Below are 20215 nucleotides of genomic sequence, written 5' to 3'. Positions count from 1 at the left end.
GGATGGTGTCCAGGAGGACTCTGTCTCAGTGCAAGACGTGAGGGAGCGCAGGTGGGTGCTGCTGGACCACAGACCCTGCTGGGGCAGAGGACTCCTGCTTCTACCCTCAGCCTCTCCTCCAAACGCCCTCTCTGGGGCTCCTCCGGCTGCTCAGGAACAGCCCGGGGACCCCCCCATCCCTGACCAGAGTGTTAGCCTGGCCTCAGCCCCCCAGGGGAACACACGTGGCCACCCTGACCCCCCTCGAGCCCCTGCCTGCCTGTGCTGAGACAAGAGCCGGGGCACAGCATGTTGGTATACATCATACATTTATTAGTGAATATCCCTCTCAAAATCAGCCACAACATTAAAAAAAATAATGATTGCACTACTTGGTCAAGCAGAACTAGCAACTTTCATTTTAAAAAAAGTACAAATCTGTTAAAAATTTCAATCAGTATAATACACATATATATAATACAACATACTAGTTATGTTAAATGCTACAAAACCAATATGATTCCAATGGAATGGAAAAAAAAACAAACACTTTTAGAGCTTTAAGAACCTTTTTTTTCTATATATTAGCCTTTTTTCAAATACATACATGGGAAAAATGAGGTAACTGTAAAATGTGCAAGTAACAGAGCAAAAAAAATTATATATATATATTTATATATATATATATATATATATAAAAACTTTCTAACACAGAACACACGTCCTAGCACCTTCCGGGGAGCCGCGGGGGCCGCGGGGGTCCCACCGGAGGGCCCGGGGACTGGTATAATAGAACAGTAAACAGTCCACTATCCCACCACAGGAAATCATTGGTAAACAGTGGTATCTACAGCGCAGTCAGCAATCACAAACACCCTAAATAATTGTTTTTTAGTATTTTTTTTTGTAATTTTTTTTTTTGTTATTTTTTTTTTTTAAATGATACTTTTAGCTGCTCATTGGAATAAATTCTGCAGCACACGAGCTGTGAGCTTTCGAGTCGCCGTCAAAGGACCGTAAGGCTTTCCTGGCTCCCTGGGCACCGCGAGGGCGGGAGGGGAGGAGGGGGGCGTCTCCGGGGGCGCGAGGCCGCCGCGCGGCACGGGGACTCCTTTGGTTATCTGTCACTGAGCGAGGGACGGGGAGGGGGCCGGGGTCCTGCCCGAGGGGCACCGAGCCCAGCGGTGCCAGCGCCCGCGCCGCGGCGGAGCTGGTGGCGCCGGGCCGGGGCCCTCGGCCTCGACGCTTCGCGCGGAGGGCGGCCGCCGGAGAGGCTGGGAAAGGGAGGCAAGGGGGAGCCGGCCAACGGCCGCGCGCCGCTCGCTGCCCCCCGCGCCCGACTGGCCGGGCAGAGACCGGGGCCGACCCACCGGCGTGCCGGGAGAGGCCCGCCGATTGGCGGAGGCGGCGCGCGGCCCTCCGCCAACCGGGAGCGGGCCTACCTCAGCAGCCCGGTGACTGACACCGCCGCTCCGGACCTGTGGCGCGGCGGCGCGGGGAACGAAGTCCCGCCCACCCACCTGCCGGGCGCGGCCCCTCGCCTCGCACCCGGCCCCGGCGTGGCGGCCGGCCGGGGCCACCGCCGGGGGCCAGCCCCGCCGCCTGCCCCCCGCCCCGCGGGGAGCGGCCCCCCCCCCACCACCACCACCACCACCCCCCCCCCTCCCCACCACCCCGTCCCCTTGCACACGCCGCCGCCGCGGGCGCCCCCCCCCATGCCGCCGCCTCCCGCCCGGAGGGGCGCAGACCCCGCGGGGACGGCCCTGAAAGTCTCACGGTCCTGCTGTGGCGTTGCGGACATGTGCAGTACAGTGCATGGCAGTATCAGCTGAGCACAAAAACCCCTCTCCCCACCCCCCTCACCCCACAGCCGGCTAGACGTAGCCAAGACCACGTTCCAAGCTGGTCAGACATGCATGCATATTTGTGAACATTTACATAGGGCTGGCGTCCGCTCGGAGGCTCCCAGGCGTCGGCAACACGCGCCGCGAGGGGAGGGCGGTCCTCTCACCGCCGCCCCCCCTGCCACCGCCTCCCGTCACCCTCCTCGCTAATTAATCATGCAAAACAACGGCCACGCGGGATTGCTGGAGCCGGGCGGCGGCGTGGCGGCGGCTTCGCTCCCGGGCCCCGCGCCGACGGGGCGGCCCACCCTCCTGGCCCCGCGTGGGCACGGCGGGGGGGATACGGCGGCGGGGGGCTGCTCACAGCTCCCCCCGCACCAGCCGGGGCAGGGCCAGGGGTAGCACTGAAAATACACCACGAGGTTATGGATAAAAAACCCCCCCCACTCCGGGGGCCGGGGGGCACCCGCCACAGCCCGGCCGGCCCCCCGCTGCGCGCCGGCCGGGGGCACCGCACCGCACCGTCCAGCCAGCAGGACGGGGGCGCGGGGCTGCTTCGATTTACGGCGGCGGGACAGAGAAACAACAGCGGGAGCCGGGCGGCGGGGGTCACCACGGACACCGCGTGCCCACGGCCACTGGGACGGGGCTGGGGTCGCCCCCCGCCCCCCCCCCACCCAGGCCGGGCTGCCTCACGGGATGCCACACGGCCTGGCCCCCGGAGCTGCGCCGCCCGGGCACGGGGGGAACGAACGGGGAGAGGGGCCGGGGCCGCGGCCGCGCCGGCACCGTCCTCCCACCGGGGAAAGACCCCAAGCAGCCATAACCCTCCGGGGCTCCCCAGGGCCGCCGAGGCGGGAGAGGGGCTGCGCCGGGCCGTGTGCGGGAGCGGGGACAGAGTCGTTCCTGCCCCGGCCATGCCGCGGGGTTGCTGGTGTCCCACCTTGGCCACGCTCCACTGGCCACCTCCTCCGGCTGCCCCCGGGGCCGGCCCAGCGCTCCGGCTCAGGGTGCCGCCGGCATCAAACCCGCGGCACTGCCTCCTCTCTCCTCCCTGCATCCTCCGCAAGCAACGCCGAGGGGAGGAGCCGCCTGCGCGCCACTGGGTCAAACGGCCACAGAACCAAAAACGCAACGGAAAAGGGAAACGGAGGGGGTGGGGGGGGGGAACCTACCATGAAAAAAAAAAAAAAAAAAAAAAGGTGACAAAGGGAAAAAACACTAATTCCCTAGCGGAGTACAAAGACCTGGAAAGTGATGGAGGAACAACAGCGTCTTTGGAGCACGGAGGGCACGGCCACGCGCCTCCCGCCTCCAGCACAACACGATTCAGGGCCCCGGGAGCGCAGCGGGCAGGCGTCCGGCCGAGTCCGTGCCCCGGCGGGGAGGAGGAGGGCTGGCCAGGAGCCCGGACTGCTCAATGCTCACCACATCCGAGGAGAGGCTTTGGGGAGGGGGGGTAAGCGCAGGGTCAGGCCCTAGCAGCGGGCAGCGGCCCCCGCCCCTGGCCCGGCGTCCTCGTCCTCTAGCGAATTGTGCGGCACAGCGCCCGCCAGCCTCAGTCCGCCTCCCGCTGCACCTCCGACGCGTCCGCCCGGCAGATGGGGCACGTGCGGTTCGCCTACAGGCAAGGAGAGACGGGGGGCAAGTGAGCAGGCACCCCACGGCACCAGCTGCACCCAGGCCCCCCCCCCCCCCCCCACCACCAAGGGCTGGAAGCACCCCGCACTGTGCCACATCCCAGCGGTGCCTGATCCAACCCGGCACGGCGCTTGGCCCCCAGTCCCAGCAGCGCATCCTGTGTCGCATGGCACCGAGGGCCACCCTAAAGGCAGCACTCTGCTCCCGCAGCACCCCGAGAAGCCGCCCAGCTCCCTGCAGCGGGCACGGGCAGTACCTTTAACCATTTGTCGACACACTTGGCGTGGAACTCGTGGTTGCAGGGCAGGACGCGGAGAAGCTGCCGGGCCTCGAAGTCGCTGAAGCACACAACGCACCTGGGGGAGGCAGCCGTCAGTATGGCCCCGCCGCGTAGCCACGGCCCCTGGCCCCCCGCCAGGCACCCCCGTGCCCCCCCCCCCGTCTGCACCCCCGGCTCACTCACAGGGTCTGCTCGGACTGGTGGCTCTCAGGGTTGAAGCGGTAGGACGGGAGGTGCTCGATATCTGCTTTGGTGAGTCCCCGCGGCTTGGCCTCCCCCAGCCGCTCGGCCAGGTTCAGCAGTGCCTGGAGGGAGACGCAGAGGCCAGCTCAGCTCAGCTCATGCCCCAGCACAGCACCCCTCCGGCTCTCCCCGCCCTGGCGGGGCGATCCCCAAACCCCGCTCGGGTCCCCCATCCCATCACCCTGTGGGGAAGCAGAGCCGACGCACCTCGTAATTCTCCATCTCCACATCATCCACGTCCAGGTCTAGGCTGATCGTGGGCCCCACAGCCGTCGGCGACACGGGAAGCATAGAGCTGGGGGGGAAGGACAGGGCAGTTGGTGTGGGGCCACAAAACCCCAACCTCCACCCTGGCATTCCTGGGGTGGGGGGGGGGGGGGGGGGCAGAACAACCTGTGCCAACGCCACACGGCTGTGCCCCCCCCGTCTGCGGTGCCACCCCTGCCCCACGCGTCCCACTGTATCCCCCCCAGTACTCACAGGAAGTAGGGCAGGAAGCTCGGGTAGTACGGGGGGGGCGGCGGAGGGGGCGGGGGGGGGGGGCAGCGCCTGCTGCAGCCGGTACCGCTGGGTGTTCAGCCGCCGGGGCATCATGTGGGGGTATGGCTGTGGGGAGAGACGCGGCGCTCAGAGCCGTGCCAGCCCCACGGTGTCCCCCCACCCCTCCACAAGACGGGAACTCACCACGCCGAATGGCAGTTCTTGGTGCAGCGGGTCGTGGGGGAGGTAATGCAGCGGCACGGAGGGGGAGAGCGTGGGAGCGTGGTGGGACGGGGGGTACGTGAAGCCCGCGATGGGGTGCTGCTCCCCTCGCAGGTCCACATCATTGTCTATCCTCTGCAGAGGCTGTGGAGGAAACAAGTTAGGCTGGGAGGGGTGTCCCAAATTACACTCCCCCAACGCTAGCAAGACAGAGGCACCCTGGGCATCCCACCCATCTCTCCCAGTTCAGACCCACGGGGGCTGCAGAAGGCCAAGTCTCCAAGGTGGTCTTTGTTGGGCCATGGGGCGCATCATGTCCCCAGGCCGTACCCCACACCCTAACTCACCATGCGTGGGTGCTGGGCTTGGAGAGGTACAAACTGCCCCAGGGGGGCCATGTGGGGTGGCTGGTGGGGGGGCACTGGCGGCGGGGGGGGGTGCAGGATGTAATGGTCGCTGGAGATGATGGGGGGGGAACGTCTGGTAGGAGACGGGGAGCTGTTGCATGGCGCATGCCTGGATCAGCTGTGGGGGAGAGAGAAAAACGGGGGTCAGACACCCACCGTGGGCATGGCTGCACCCCTGCCCCCTCCCCAGGGTCTCCAACAGACCCCGTGCCCCCAGAAACTTGCACTCCAGTGGGCTTGGGTACCCACACGACCTCCAGGCACCCACAGCCCAGGTTGTCCCCCGTGGGTGTCCCCCGCTGTGACTCACCGGGGGTGGGAGGCAGCAGAGCGGGTAGTGCTGTCCACTGAACATCACTGAGCATGCTGGGAGCTGCTGGGTGCTGCACCCAGGGATGTGCTGGCCGGCGTGGATGGGGAAGCCTTGCGTCGTGACGGTGGTAACCGTGTAGGAGAGAGGGACAGGTCCCTGGTGCACCTGAGGACGAGGCATCGAGGGCAGTCAGGGTACAGCCCCGGCTGAGCTGTCCCTGTCTCGGCAGAGTGGCAACAGGGCGCTGAGCACCCGGCAATGGGACACAGCCACCCAGCACCTCCATCCCACTGGTGTGGCCAGAAGAGGGAGGTTGAGCGCAGGCTGGGTTTGAGGGGGGGTTTTGGACCCCTCTCTGCTCCCCGCGGAAAGGCTGGCACGGCCTCCAACCCAGCACCACCACCGCGGATGATGGTGACAGTTGTGTCATGAACAACCCTATGAGGGGACTGTCCCCAGCCCCTGGGAGCAGGTGCCACCCTGGGCACACTCAAGCTGGCAGGGGGACCTCAGGGTTTCAGCGCTCAGAGGACAAAAGCACTGGCAGCCTCAGGGCTGGCTGCTGCCAGCGGCAAGCAACTGGCCAGAGGGGACCCAGGGACATGTCTTGGGACCACTGCGTCGGACACCAGCCCGGGGCCACCATAGGGTCACCCTTAGGACTGGGGCTGGGGGCTGCAGCACCTACCTGGTCATGCAGATCCACCATGAATGGGTTCTGGTGGGGCGGGTGAGCGGCCGGGTGAAGCATTCGTGGCGGCGTGCTGGGGAGAGCGTAGGCGCGGGGCTCATCTACAGGGACGGGCGGCTGCTGGGGGAAGGCAGGGTGCAGCTGGGGCTCATCCTGGCCCAGCAGGGTTGCCAGAGGTCGGTCGCGTCGTCCCCACTGACGCCTGGCAGGGGGGCTGCGGGGCCACCGCGGGAGAGAAAGAGCAGGAGTGACCCCCCGGCCAGGGGCAGCACAGCCCTGGGCAGGGTGGCCGCAGGCAGGTCTGTGCCAGCCCAGCTCCCAGGGCGAGATGCTCAGGGCATCGTGCCAGGCCAGCCAGGCTCCTTGCCTGGCTAGGGAGCTCCAGAACCGGCTCCTCTGCTCACCCTGCATGTGCCCCCCGCCGCATCCTCAGCACAAAAAGGACCCCTGCTCCCCAGGGACCCATCGGCCAGGCCAGGTGGATGTGCTTCTCTGCTGCCATCTCCCCCCAAGCCCCCTGGGAGCCAGTGGCTTGCCCCAGCAGGACCACGGAACCAGCCCCATGTCCCCACACACCATGGGTGACAGGGCTCCGCACCGCCCTGCGCCCCGTACCTTCGACGGAGGTGGTCGGGGCTGCTGCAGGGTCCCCCCGAGAAACGGCGCTGGTTAAAAGGGGCAGAGGGTGGCCGCCTATTCACTGCCAGTTCCCATGGTCGCATTGGTGACGTCGGGAGGCGGATGGGCACGCGGGACCTCAGGCTCCAGGCAGGGTGACACACCAGCACCTTGGATCCTGTGAGAAGGACAGCGGGTCACGGCACCCCAACCCCCGGGGCTGTGCAGGGCCGCAGGAGCCCCAAATCCCCCCCCACGCCTGGGCAATAGCACCCCAGCCCGCTCCCTCCCCACCTGCTTTGGGAGAGGGAAGGGAGGACTGGCACAGAGAGGGGCCAGGGCAGCCACTGCCCCCGTGGACACACTGCGGGGGTTGCAGCCCGCCTGGCTCCTGCCCATGCCCCCTCCACGATGGGAGCCAGGCCACCCTTCCCATGGCCAGCCCTGCCACCCGCACCGCACAAGGGACTCTGAGCCACCCCAGCGCCACTGTCCCCGCACGGCTCAGCCTGCTGCTCCCTCCCCACGGAGACGGTAATGCCGATGACTGGAGCTGCAAGCTCCAGGACACAGACCTGTGCCCACCCCGTCTCCCGGGGCTAGATGCAGCCCTGGGGGGGGAGGGCGCAGGGCTAGGAAGGGCCCACCACCTCCTCCCAGTTACCCAGTTACTGTCCCTCCACTGCGTGGCCAAAGCCACCCCCCCCCATGCAAGACACAGACACCAAATGAGAGAGAAGCACTTGTTTTTGGCAGAGAGAAAAGCAAGTGGCGAAGGGCCCTGTGGCTACGGCAGTGTCCCATGCTGCTCGCCGGCCGACGGGGAGCCTGAACCGTGATGGCGGGGGGCTTCCAGCGTGTCCTTGGCCAAGACGGGCTCCGGTGCTGCTCTAGGGGCTGCTCCCTCTTGCTGGGCTCCTGCATGTCCTACTCTGGACTGACGATGCCACCCCAGTGACAGGCACAGGGGGCTGCCGGGGGACAGCGGGGCTCATGGCCCTGCTCTGGCTCAGACTGTGCACATCAACTCCCTGCTGCATACGGAGCGCAACCGCACGCCCCCGTGGAGGCGGGGGACAGGCAGAGGCTGTGGCCGAAGCCGGGCAGGCAGCTCTGCTCTCCCATCTGCCCCCCAGAGGCAGGGGGTCAGTGGGAACACAGCCCCCGGCCCTGCCCCATCTCCCCTCCTGCACCCAGCCTGGCTGGTGTCCCCCATGACAGAGCCCCCCTCCCGCCACACAGTTCAGCCCCCCAGCCGCAATGAAGCTTGGCACTGCAGAGGAGACACCGCACGTACCCCTAAATCCAGCTCGCCTGCAGGCTGGTGGTGTGCCCTCCCAAAGATCTCCTTCTTCACCCCTACCTCCTCCTCCTCGGTGCCCATGGCAGAGGCATGCCAGGGCCAGGAAGGGCACCCCAAGGCTGGGGAGCACTGCTCAGCCCCAGGAGGAGGCCGGGGGGGTGCAGGGTGGTGTGTCTCACCCCAGCAGGGAGAAGCTGCAATGTCACCCCTGGGTGACAGGCATCACCAACCACGGCGGAAGTCACTGGGGTGAGCCGTGTCACACACGGGTCTCTTCGTAACCTTACCCCCATCTACCATACCATTTCTGAAGCTGAAAGCAAATTTATTTCTCTGTTTTGGGGGGAAAAGGAAAAAAAAAAACAAAAACCACAAGCTGAGCCCCCCAGGAGCCTGTCTGCAGCTGCCACCGGGGAAGGGGCCGTGCTCAAGGACGGGGGTTTGCCCCACGGGTGTTTCCTTCTGCCCCTGAGCCCCTGTGCAGGTGCCCCACCAGTGGGCTGGGGGCCAGGCTGCAGCGGCAGCCCAGGTTTAGCCCCGCTCCCCAGGAGCCTCCCCGAGGTGTTACTGCTTCCAGTTCCGCATCCTCGCTCTCCGAGTACACGTGGTACAAAGGCCCTGCGTGACCCGGCGGGCACCTTCCAGACCAGACACCGCTGCGATGGGCTTGGGGATGGGGAGCACCTCCGCAGAGGGACACCAAAGCCATGCAGGAGCTCGCCTGTTCGTGGGACCACCGAGGCGGGGGGGAGAGGGGGGCTGCCTGGGCTACCAGCACCCCAGGACGGCACCCCGAGAACACGCCTCCCGCGGGCTCGCCGGGACGGTGGTGGCCGAGGGGCACGGAGCTGGCACGGCCCCCCCCCGTCCTGCCACAACCAGCACCCCCCTCAAGGCACCCGTCCTCCTGTCCCACGCGGCACACCCGGCTCCCCCCCCGCCTCGCACCCACTGCTGGGAGCCAGCGGCCACCCCGGGCAGGGTCACCGTGACCCCGCGGAGGCCAGCGTGGCCCCGGGGCGGAGGGGACCCCGGGCCTCGCCGCCCCTCGGTGGGGCGGGGGGCGAGGCGGCTCCCGGGCCCCGCCGAGAACAAAGTTAGCAGCGCGCCAGCGCTGACGCCCGGTGCCATCTGCTCGGGCAGAGCCGGGCTGCCGGGGGAGCCGCCCGCCCCGCCGCCGCCGCCTCCCCGGGGGTCCCGCCACCCCGGTGCTACCCGTCGCCGGCTCCGTCCCGGCACCCCGAGCTGCCCCGCTCCGCCCCCCACCACCACCCCCCGCAGCCCCTTCCCCGCCGTTATCACGCGAGCGCCGCCAACTCCCCCGGGAGCGGGGTCACCGCTGGCCCCGCCGCACCGGCAGCCCCTTCGGAGAGCCGCCCCGTCGACCCCAAACCCGAACCCAGCCCCCGGGGTTCTCCGGGACGGCGGCACACGGCCGAGCGAGCGGCACATCCCGGAGCACCCCGACGGGTGCAGCACCCCGAAGGGGCACCCCACCTTGCAGCACCCCAGTGGGGCACCCCAGCCGCCAGCACCCCAGCCCGCACCCGCCGGCGGGAGCACCGCCCGGCCGGCAGCCCGCGCCCCCCAAACTCCCCCACCCCCCCCCCCCCCCCCCCCCCCCCCCCCCCCCGCCCCCGCCGCAGCAGCGGAGCCCCGCCGGTGCCGGGCCGGGAGCGGAGCTGTGGCTTTAAGAGCGGCCGCTCCGGGGCCATGTGCTCGGCGCCAAACAAAAGCAATAACAAAGGCGGCCGCCGGGCCCCGCCGCCGCCGCCGCCGCCCGGGGCAGGTGCCGCCGGGGGTCCGGGGGTCGGCCCCCGCCCCCGCCCCGCTTCCCCCCCCCCGCCCGCACCTACCTGCACCGATGGCCTGGGCCGCCGCTCCGGTGCCGCTGCGGAGCCCCCGCCCCCTCCCGCCGCTCTTTGTTCGCCGACGCCGGGCCCGGGCCTGCCTGCCCCCCCCCCCCCCCCCCCCCGCCGCCGGCCCTCCCTCCCTCCCTCCCGCCTCCCGCCCCCCGCCGGGCCGGCCCCCTCCCCGCCGCCGCTGTTTCCGGTGCCTCTTTGTTTTCCGCGGCGCGGGGCGGCTGGGCCGCCGCGGCGGGCCGGGGCAGCCGCCGCCGGGCCGGGGGGGAGGTGGGGAGGTGCCTGCCCCTTTAAGAACCGGCGGCGGCGGCGGGACGCACCGGACCGAGTCACAACACTCGCGGGCCCCGGGGGCGCGCGCGCGCGGCTGGCGGGGGGGGGGGGGGGGGGGGCGGAGGAGGAGGAGGAGGACGGGGGGGGGGGGGGAAGCGGCGCGGCGCGCGCGCGGCCCACGTGACCAGGCGTGTCACGCTCCGCAGCCATCTTGGAGGCGCGGGGCCGGGCCGCCACGCGGGGCAACGCCGGCCCCCCCCTCCCCTCCCCCGGGGGGGCGGTGTCCTAGCAACGGTCTCCACGGAGAGGGGGCCCCTAGCAACGGGGCCTAGGCCTGCAGGCGGCCCGGCCGCACCGAGACACCCCCCCACACACACACCGCTCCGCCGCGGGCGGGAGCACCGGGCACCGTCCGCCCCGCCGCCCTCAAGGGGCCCGGCCCCGGTACCGGTCGCGCCGCCCCACCCCGCTGGGACGGACACCACGGCTCCGCGGGGCCAGGCCGAGGTGGCACCTTACCTGCGGCTTTGCCCGCCGCTGCCAGCCTGCCGCCACCCCTCCCGGCCCACCAGGCCGCAGCCCATCGGGCTGGCAGCTCCGTGAGCCCGGTGGGCCGTGGGGAGCAGCAGCACCGTGTGCCCGGGCGCTCCCGGCCAGCCCACACCGTGCAGCCACGCTCCTGCTGCCCGGTGGGTGCAAAAGCCCGGGCCAGGGGGGAGGTGAAGGCAGGAGCTCGGCTCCCTGCCACCCTCCTGCACTGGGATGGGAGGATGGAGAAGCTGCTCCCCTCCCGCTCAGCACATCGAGCGCTCGCCTGCACCAACAGCCTGCCAGGCACACGCAGCTCTTCCAGGGCATCTCTACCCAGTTCAAATTTCCAGGCACCAGAAAAGCCCCTTTTGCTTCAGAAAAGGCTCCTGCTCTCTCCCCTCGATTAAACAAGCAGCAGGAACTCCTCAGAGCATCTCCCGCACACCTGCAGGTCAGCCGAGCAAGTCGCCCAGCTGGCAGCTAACACCGGGAGCTGCACACCGAGAGGCCGTGCCGCCGGCTCCCCGTAAACCCCTGGCAGCGCCGTTCAGCTCCAGTCAAGCCCCTGTGCTCAGGAGAGCGCATCGCAGTAGCTTTGCTGAAAGCCAGATGCTGCATCCAAGCCAAACTTCCCCGGGTTACAATGCACACTTAGAAATTCCCAGGTAGGCGAGCCAGCCAGCCGGCAGCCCTGATGTAATGCCTATAAACCAGCCCTCCCCTGACAGCTGGGCTTTAAAGTGCTAACAACCAAAGGGAGCTAATTAATTTGTAACATCACCCCTTTTAAAGCAAACCTCAGATCAGTGGCAATGATTTAACAATTCAGCAGGCTCATCATTGCAATGAGCAGTCGGATTCAGTTTTGCCCCATCCCAGCCCTGTGCCCTGCTCCCTCCAGGCCTCTCAAGGCCAGCTTGCCACGTCTCACCTCCTCACCCTGAATCCAGGCACACAGGAGGAACCACAGCAGCTCTGAGGATCCTCCAGGACATGCAGCATCCTGGGGCAAGCTCCCTCTGCTACAACTGTCAACAGCACCACAGCAAACTGCTTCTGTCCCCATGGTAGGGGATACATGGGACAGGAAAGTGGCACAGCAGGGCATGGGGCAGACCTGTGACAGGGTCAGACCCATGTGCTCAGACAAGCACCCCAGAAGGAAACAGCCAAAGGACTGAATCATCAGCCCAGACCTGAATGATCGCCCTCAAGGTCTGTACCACCACAGCCTCTTTGCTTCAAGAGCCAGGGACTAGAGGGAAGAGGAGGAAAATAGCACTCTGCACTTTGACCTTGCCACTCTCTGTGGGCAGAGGCAGCACTGCACCTTTACAAGGCTGCCAGGACACAGTCTGATCCTGGGCAGAGAGCACCAGCAGCAGGCAGAGGCCACAGATGGTGAATATCTGTGCAGACACTCCCTCCTGACCCGTTCCAGCGTCACCAGCTCCCCCGCGGCCAGCAGCTATCGATGTCCTCAGGACGGCGTCGGGAGAAGCCATCGATAGAGCACGGCTTGCCGGTGAGGCACTGCTCATGCTCCCTGGGCAACGAGGCTGGATGGTTCCTGTGGCAGAGTTGGGTCCAGCCATGCCACGAGTGGCTGTGCCGAGCCTGCCCAGCCAGCTCCCGCAAGGATGTGACACCGTGTGTCCAGCTGCAGGCTTAGAGCATGTGGAAGCGGCTCAGCCCACACCATCTCAGGATCGCAGCCACACACAAGCCACCAACATCACGCTGCCCCAGGTCCAGGAGCCTGGAAGAGCCATGTGAGGAGCCCAAGCAACGCCCCTCCAATGCTACAGCAAGGCTGGCCACGGACAGCAGCACTGGTCGGTGTTTCTGGGCCAGGACAACAGGTCCCCAGTCCAGCCACTGAGACCTGTGACACCCCAGGTGAGCGCGACCCCCTGTGCCAGGCAGCAGCCTTAGAAAGCTCTCTACCTGCGAGGGCTGCGAGGGCTGAACCTGGCAGGTCCACAGCCAACGGGCAGTCCATCCTCTCCCTCACGAGAGCCAGGGGCCTGCAGAACCGAAGCCTCCCTGAGCCCAGGCTCTTTAAGACACCATCTGCTGCCGCAGACATGCCGCCTCCCTTGCCCCATATATAGGTCAGGTCTGTCACAGGATTAGCTGGGGTGTTTCGACTGGTGCGAGCACGTCTCCCACTGGAGGCACGCTCTGCCCTGTCCTCTCCCCAACACCCAGCATGCCAATGGCTTGCCTCCACGCTCTCCCTGGCCTCTCCCCCAAGTCCAGGGAGGTGAAAAGGCCCCAGATCCTTCACTCCCCTCCCCAGTGCCCGGAAAACAAGTGGGAAGAAACCAGCACCAAGCACCCAGAAGCTCCCAGGCTGCAGGGGGAGCAGCAGCAGTGTCCCCACCCTACCCAAGCCCAACACAAGCACCGGGGGACATGGGACACCCCAACATCAGCAGCTACCGCAGGGTGAAGCACTTTGCTGGGGAGACGGGGGTTGAGGAGCTCCCTCCCCACTCTGCATAGCCTGGTGGAACCGAGTTCGCTGGCAGCGGAGGCAGGACGCCTCTGCCGCAATCACACACCACCCACTCACACCCCCGGACTGACAGCACTCCCGTCAAACGCCTCCAGCCACACACACGTGGAGGATGCTGACATGAGGAGCGAGTAGCTGCACAGGCAGCGGAACTGATAATGCCTGGTTTCCTGTCGATCTCTCCCACTTGGATTCTCTGATGTCTAATAGCAAGGCTGAGCTGCGCTGCAGAGGGAGAACTAGCAGCATCTTCCTTCCCAAGAGCCAGAGCCTGTAGCAAGCCAAGACCTTTGAGACAGCTACCACAACTGACACCATCCAGCAAGTTCAAAGCGGAGAGAAGACTTGCAAATAAACAGTAAGCTTGCACAAGTCTTCATTTCCTCAGGACAGGGTAAATAATCTACAGACATATCTCCACCTTCCTTCATTTGTCCTAGAAACACTGGCATGACCTGAATAGCATGACCAGAAGGCTGCTGGTGCAGCAGCCAGGTCCAGCTCGGGTACCTCTGTAGCTCAGCAGCATCAAGCAATGGGTCGTGTCCTCTGCTCTCCTGGGTGGACTCTTCTCCCCGGGACAGAAGCACATTGAACCATGCTCACCTCTGTCCCGGCATCCTGTGGCAGCCGGTTCTGCAGCTCAGTTGCACATGGGTGGGGGGAGAAGAGCGAATGCCACCTCATCCGTCCCTAACCTGCAGCCTGGGCAGCCTCCCCGGTCCTGCCCTTCCTTCCTACCATGAGACACCACGGTTCAGGACTCTATTCCTCTGCCCTTCACATTTTAGTTCTCCTTTCAGGCAGCTATTTCCTAAAACAGACCCAATCTCTCCTTGGGCAGAGCCAGGGAGCAGGGATTCAGCCCCCCTTCCCCATACCCACACAGTGTCCCTGGGAGTCCCCAGCTCACCTGCCACCTCTCCACAAGCATCCCCCCTAGTCCAGCCCGCTCTCTACATGCTGCGGACAGCGTTAATAGCATCTGCCAAGTGAGCGGCCAAGGGCAGGAGGGGCTGGGCTCCAGACACCTTTCCTACTGCTCCGCCGGCTGGGCTCAGGCAGAGCAGCAGTGTCCGGTGTTGTGGCTCCAGTGAAAGGATACGGGCAGAGCCAGAAGCTGGTGGACAGCGAAGAGCAATTTTGTTACCGCTTAGCAAAATGAAGCCTCTCTTGAAAGCACTAGTGACAGTCAGGAAGTTGGGTTGGATGTTTTTGTTTTGCATTTTAAGAAGGCTGCAGGGACACCGACAACCTGCAACGATCATTTTCAGAAAGGAGCTCAGAGAAATTCATTATTTTCAGCAACCATTTACCCTCTTTTGTCCTTGATTTAAAATTTGCCAAGAGGCTGCTTACAAGATGCACAGAAACAGGCAGTGACCACTGTGTTAAGTGCAAAGGAGGCTTGCTGCAATACCTCCCCGGTACATCACTCACAGAGAACCCCACACCAGTGCCTGGGGATGGTTTTAAGAGCAAAAACATGACTTCCAAGCTGACAGCCCCTGTGCACAAAGCACGACTGTGCGGTGACAACAGAGCAGCCTGGGGCACAGGAGCTGGCTGACCTCTGCTACAGCTCTCGCCGGCAGATTTTTATTGTTCACCACTTTCCCAAAGCGCAGGCATGGAGAGAAAAGCAACTAAGATATTCGGCTCAAAATGCAAACGCAGCCAGGGAGCCCCACCAGCACAGCAAGGAAAAGACAACCCACCAGAGGCGACCGCATCTCAGCGCTGCCAGGCTGGGGGAAGGAAGGACCAGAGCACAGGCCCTCCCTTCCCAGGGGCGACAGTGAGAGGTGCTGGAGCCCTGGATCACCACAACAGAGGCTCACCCAAGAGAAAGCAGCTCCTAATACGCAGCATCACAGGCCAGTCCTCCCCTCCGCACAGGCGAGCTGAAATCCCTTACCCTGCTTTCCAGGGTAGCCACAGCTATAGCTCCGCAGCCAGCAAGGCCAGGTCTCCAGGGACCAGGCTGCAGCTGGAAAATAACATTCCCAAGGCCTGTCATGAGCGCTGCTTGCTGGGGACACTGCTCGTCTTGCCCTCTGCCATGCATGCAGCAAAGCAGGGAGCCCTCCCAAACCACCACGCTCCAGAAAACCCAGACATCCCATATTGGACACAGGCCCCCATGGGCTGCTCATGCCCTCCAAGAAATAGCTCCTGCCCTGAAACACTGAGGACTTGCAGGTGCAAGGGCAAAGGAAAGGATAAGCACCCTGGGGTGGCTCTGCTGCCCAGAGAGTTGGCAGGCTGGCTTTTCCCAGCACCCTTGCGAGCTGACAGCACGGATCGAAACTGCTTCCGTCCAGAACTGACCTGTCCCAGGGAGCCATGCGACATCCTTGTGCAGCTCTGTGACCCCAGGCCTCAGGGCCTGGCTCTCCCAAGCTCCTGCCACACTAATGTCAGAGGGCCTCTGGGAGGGCTCCCCAGCACCAGCAGCTTCCTCAGACTTTTTAGCAGTCTCTGGACACATCAGACTGGCACCCTATGGGGCTGTGCCTGCCTGGTGAGTACACAAACCCCTTGGCCAACCATTCACCTACACAGGGCAGGTGACAAACCATGTTTCTCCAGCTCACCCCAAACAGGGAGCCAAGGGATGGTGGGAAAATGCCATGCACCGATCAGAAAATGCCATGCACCAGTAGGAAAATGCTGTGTGCGCTGGGTCCTCAATTCAGAGATGAAAAAACCAAAAACGTCCAAAAGCTCCACACTCTTCTGCTGAAAACCAGCGCCGTGCCGCTCGCCGCTGGCTGCCCAGCTACCACCTCCCCAGCTGTGCCCCGCGGCCAGCCTCACGTGACGGTGAAGTGGATGCACACAGTAGGAGTGGCTGTAGTGACAGCGTTACAGCTTGTGTCCAACACACAGCTAAGCCCAGCAAATCCCAGCGCTCTGCAGCTCTCATTTACAAACCCCACACGCTCTGCGCAGGTACACAGGCTTCAGCAAGAGCTCACTGCCCACAGCCCCGGGGAAATGACACCCAGAGGGAGACAGCCCAGTGAGCACGAGGCTCTCGAACTCTCTGACGTCCACCAGCGCAAGGACAGGCCCACACCAAGCCCCAGGGACAAGAAGAGCTCTACTTACACCAGCACCCATTTGGGCTAGGAGCCCACCTCCCCAGGGACAGCCCCACTGCTATTTCAGTACAGATACTCCCACCAAGGAAGCAGGGACACCTGGCAGGACAAGCAGGACTTCGCCCTGTCCTGCTCTGCTCTGAGCGACTTCAGTCCCTGCTGGTGCTCCGGGGTGGCAGGACTTCACCGGCTCTGCAGACACCTGGAAGAAGTGCTGCAAGCTGAAGCTCAGGCCCTACCTGCCGGCTGTTATTTCATTCCTCTAGCAGGTCCATAAAACAGGGATAATTAAATCTCTCCTAAACTCTCTTCCATTTAAAATAAAAATCTATAGTCCCTATTTCATTAGCTGGCTCTGGGTTTTACAGCTTGATCAATTCCCCTCACAGAGCCCTGGTCCCAGGCAGATGCAAAAACACAGCAGGCAGCTTCCACAGTGCAAATCAATGGGGATTCGCAAAGTCTCCTCTCCCCGTTCTTTGTTTCTCGCTCACCAAAGGGGAACCACATGATGCGGCAGGTAGGGATGGCATGTTTCACCACTCAAGGGAACATGACTGCCATGCATGGCTTCAGAGGTCAGATTTAGAGCCTGGCAAGAGCAGAGGCAGTGGCGATGCTTCCCCTCCAGTGAAGGGAGGGCCTAGCACGTGGCCCCAAAAACGCAGCCACGACCCTAAAGGCAAGGTGGGGTAACGCCTCTCCACTCACCCCAAGGTGAAGAAGGACAAGGCTTAGCTCTCACGGCTGATGGCTGGAGTCAGAGCCCTCCGCGAGCATCAAGTGGGAACCAAGAGCAGCTGCTGCTCTGACCTCCCTGCACACAAAGCAGAAGAAACTCATCACAGAGACCCAAGAGCACAGGCTCACCGTTTCCTGCCCTTCCCAGCCCTCTGCTGCTGCCCTGCCAGCAGGCCAGGACGGGGCTCCAGATGGCTCTCACCATCCCTGCAACCCTCTCCCTTCGCTGCAGGAGGGAGCTACAGGCTCCTGGCAGCACATGGAGGGACCACAGCAGCAGCAAGAGTTGCACAGACAGCGGACGGGCAGAGAGCCTGCCTGCCCATGGAGCAGAGATCAGCACGGCGAGCAGCCCTTGCCCCGAGCCACCACCCAGGTGCCACCCAGCACCTAACACACCATTTCCCTCCGCTCCAGACACGCATCCCTCCCTCCCGCCTTTGCTCAGCTGGAAAGCGGCAAGATGCCACGGTCCCCATCCTACCAGTGCTGGGACATGCCACAGAGGCAGCCCCGGGAGGAAGACCCGACAGCCCTGGCCCCAGTGAGCTCTGCCCCGGCCGCACAATGCCAGTGATGGACAGATCACACCACCTGGGCCCAAACCCCAATCTCCGCCAAACCACCTGCGGGCAGGCCAGCACGCTGGTACCTACCAGGGGACATCAGGGCAGGTCGTTGGGCCACAGGAATAGCCACACGTCAGAGCGCCTGGCTCCAAGCAAGGCTGCGGGGGACAAAGCCCCGCCACCCCACTGCAACTCTCTGCATGGCTGTGTGCAGGGGGGATGACACCAGAGCCTCCCAAATGCACCCAGGTGACTCCTGCCTCACCTCCCATGCCAACACCTGCCCTGGCTCTACTGCCTGAGCTGGGGGCCATGGAGGGGTGCAGGGAGGCTGCAGTTCACCTGCTAAACCAAACCCACTGCCCAAGGGGCGTGACGCTGCAGACCGTGGCTCCCGCCGCCCGCCCGGCCTCAAAGCAAACACCCAAAGGTGACAAACAAAGGCACCCGGCAGGCACTCCGCATTAGCAGTATTTTTAGACACCACTATGGAGCCGGCCTTATTATTTTCATTGCAACGTGCATAATTACCCACCATGCACCGCAGTGACATCAGACGCAGCCTGCTCCCCTCCGACAGCCGGCGAGGCGAGGCCAGCGCCTGCTCCTGGCCTTGGGGACCAACCTGCCCCCCACCCCCCCCGCCACGCTCTACCCTGCACATCTCCCCAGGGCACAGCCCCACCGCTACGCGTGGGGGGGACTCGGGGTCCTGGGGAGTCGGAGCTGGCAACAGAGCAGAAATGGGTGCAGGTGGCAGAAGGACCAAGCGAGGCGGTGACACAGGACGGCGAGGAGACGAGCACGGGGATAAGCTCTGGAGCTGCGGACACGCGTGGCCAGCTGTGTGGGAGCACAGGGCCGGTGCAGAGCTTGCGGCCGAGATGCCAGCACAAAACCGAGCCGCACTCCTGGGAAGAGGGGCTGTCCCCGCACGGAGGGACAGTGCCCACCTGGCCACAGGCTGCCCGTGGGGCTCAACTCCTGCTCGGGAAAGCAAGCCCTGGAGCACATCCCAGCTGCCCACAACACGGTTCCACACGTCCCCGGGCCCCGCACACAGCCCACACACCGCAAGGTCGGCAGCACGGCCTGTCCCACGGCCCCAGGTGACACCGCCACTGCTCCGTCATTTGGGGTTTATTTGTTTTGCACCTCTTCCCCATTTACAACTTTCTGAAGAGTTCTGCCACTTCCCCTCCCATCCCCTCTCACCCGCTGGAGGCTCACACCGAGCCGGGCCCTGCTTACCGACCCCGGGTCCGGCAGCGGGGCCCGGAGGCTCCGGCAGCGGCGGACGGAGCACCGCGGGGTGTCCAGCGAGTCGGGGACGCAGAACCAGCCTCGGCAGGAGCCACCGACTCACGCCCGGCCGGGGACGCAGGAGCCCCCCCAAGAAAGGACTATGGCCGGGGCAGCCCCCGCTCTGCCGGCGAGGCCCCGAGGGGCGGCAGGGCTCCGGCTCCACCGCCCTCCCCGGTGCCCCGGGCAGCCCCTGCCGCGCCCCGCCCCCCGCTCCCCGAGGGGCTCCCCAAGAACCGGGGGCTCCTCCCACCGCCGTGCGGCTGCCGGTGCACCGGGCCCTGCTGCCCTTTACGGCCGCCACCACCCCCCGAGCCCCGGTGCCCCATGCAGCCACCACCCCCGCGCGCCGGGCCCTGCGCTCGGCCCCGGCCCCGGCGCGCCGGGCCCCCGCCTGCTCCGGCCATCCACCCCCTCCAAGCTACCGCGCACCGGGCCCGGCCCGGCCCGGCCCCCCCCCCCGGGCCCCGTTCGCTCCCTCGCCCGTCGCACCGGGCTTCGCTCGTCCCTGCATCCGCCCGCCTCGCACCGGGCCCTGCTTGCGCCCTGCAAGGGCTCTGCCTGCCGCCCTCCCCGGTGCACCGGGGCCGGCCTCCCCACCCCGCTGCACCTACCTAGGCTCTACCTACCTCCTTCCCCAAGCCCCGGGCCCTGCCCGCCGCCTTTTCCCGGTGCACCGGTCCCACCGGCCCCCGGTGCACCGGCCCTGCCCCGCGCAACCCGGGCCCGCGGCCGCCGCCGCGCCCCGTACCTACCGAAGGCGCGTCCCCGGCGCTCGCGGGCCGCTCGGTGCCTGCCCCGGCCCTGCCCGCCGCTCAGCCCGCTCGCATGGCGCGGCGGCCGGGCCCGCCGGGCTCGGTGTCCGTCCCGGTGCCGCTCCCGCTCCGGCCTCGGCCCGGCCTCAGCCCCGCCTCATGGCGCCCCCGCGCCCGCCGACCCGATGGAACCGGCCGCGCCGCGCCTCCCCCCCCCCCCCCCCGCGCTGCGCCGATGGGCGCGCCCGCCCCCCTCCCGCCGTACTGCGCCCAAGAGCGGCGCCACCAAAACCGCGCGGCGCGGTGCTCCGGCCGTAATGCTCCGAGCGGCAGCGCACTCCAACGCCGGCCCGGGTGTGCGCTGGGGAAGGTGTCCCGGGCCAGCCCTTGGGAGGTGTGGGGCGACCCGGGACAGACAGGGGCAGTTTGCAGAGGGGTGTTCAGCACCAGCCCCGGGGGGCTCAGGGGATTCGTCCTGGGCCAGCCCTGGCACGCTCCAGGGGTACCCCCAGGCAGCCCATGGGGTGTCTGTG

General features: G+C 65.7%; 2 protein-coding genes across 2 annotated transcripts; one reads left to right on the top strand and one right to left on the bottom strand.

The window, feature by feature from the left end:
• Positions 1-1651: 1651 nt before the first annotated feature.
• On the bottom strand, positions 1652-9967 carry RNF44 (ring finger protein 44). Its single transcript, XM_029998231.2, is given in 13 exon segments — positions 1652-3444; positions 3721-3820; positions 3928-4049; positions 4195-4282; positions 4468-4535; positions 4537-4593; positions 4672-4833; positions 5037-5162; positions 5164-5214; positions 5407-5574; positions 6098-6314; positions 6716-6896; positions 9878-9967. Coding segments are annotated over 12 exon segments (1329 nt in total). The 5' UTR covers positions 6823-6896; positions 9878-9967; the 3' UTR covers positions 1652-3381.
• On the top strand, positions 8683-19651 carry LOC115334460 (basic proline-rich protein-like). Its single transcript, XM_029998595.1, has 3 exons — positions 8683-9532; positions 9668-9906; positions 18850-19651. The coding sequence occupies exons 1-3, from the start codon at positions 8683-8685 to the stop codon at positions 19543-19545; spliced, it is 1785 nt and encodes a 594-aa protein (XP_029854455.1). The 3' UTR covers positions 19546-19651.
• The last annotated feature ends 564 nt before the right edge of the window (positions 19652-20215 follow it).

Source organism: Aquila chrysaetos, chromosome 22 (assembly GCF_900496995.4).
Source record: "Aquila chrysaetos chrysaetos chromosome 22, bAquChr1.4, whole genome shotgun sequence".
Taxonomy (NCBI): domain Eukaryota; kingdom Metazoa; phylum Chordata; class Aves; order Accipitriformes; family Accipitridae; genus Aquila; species Aquila chrysaetos.
This window is presented reverse-complemented; position numbering and strand designations above follow the sequence as displayed.

Bases quoted from the DNA above. Each gene is read 5' to 3' on its own strand.
- LOC115334460 (XM_029998595.1), top strand. From the start codon at position 8,683: ATGGGCTTGGGGATGGGGAGCACCTCCGCAGAGGGACACCAAAGCCAT. The intron at 9,533-9,667 runs GTGGGGCACCCC...CCCCCGCCGCAG, and splicing joins CCCCACCTTGCAGCACCCCA to CAGCGGAGCCCCGCCGGTGC. The intron at 9,907-18,849 runs GTGCCGCTGCGG...CACCCGCTGGAG, and splicing joins TGGCCTGGGCCGCCGCTCCG to GCTCACACCGAGCCGGGCCC.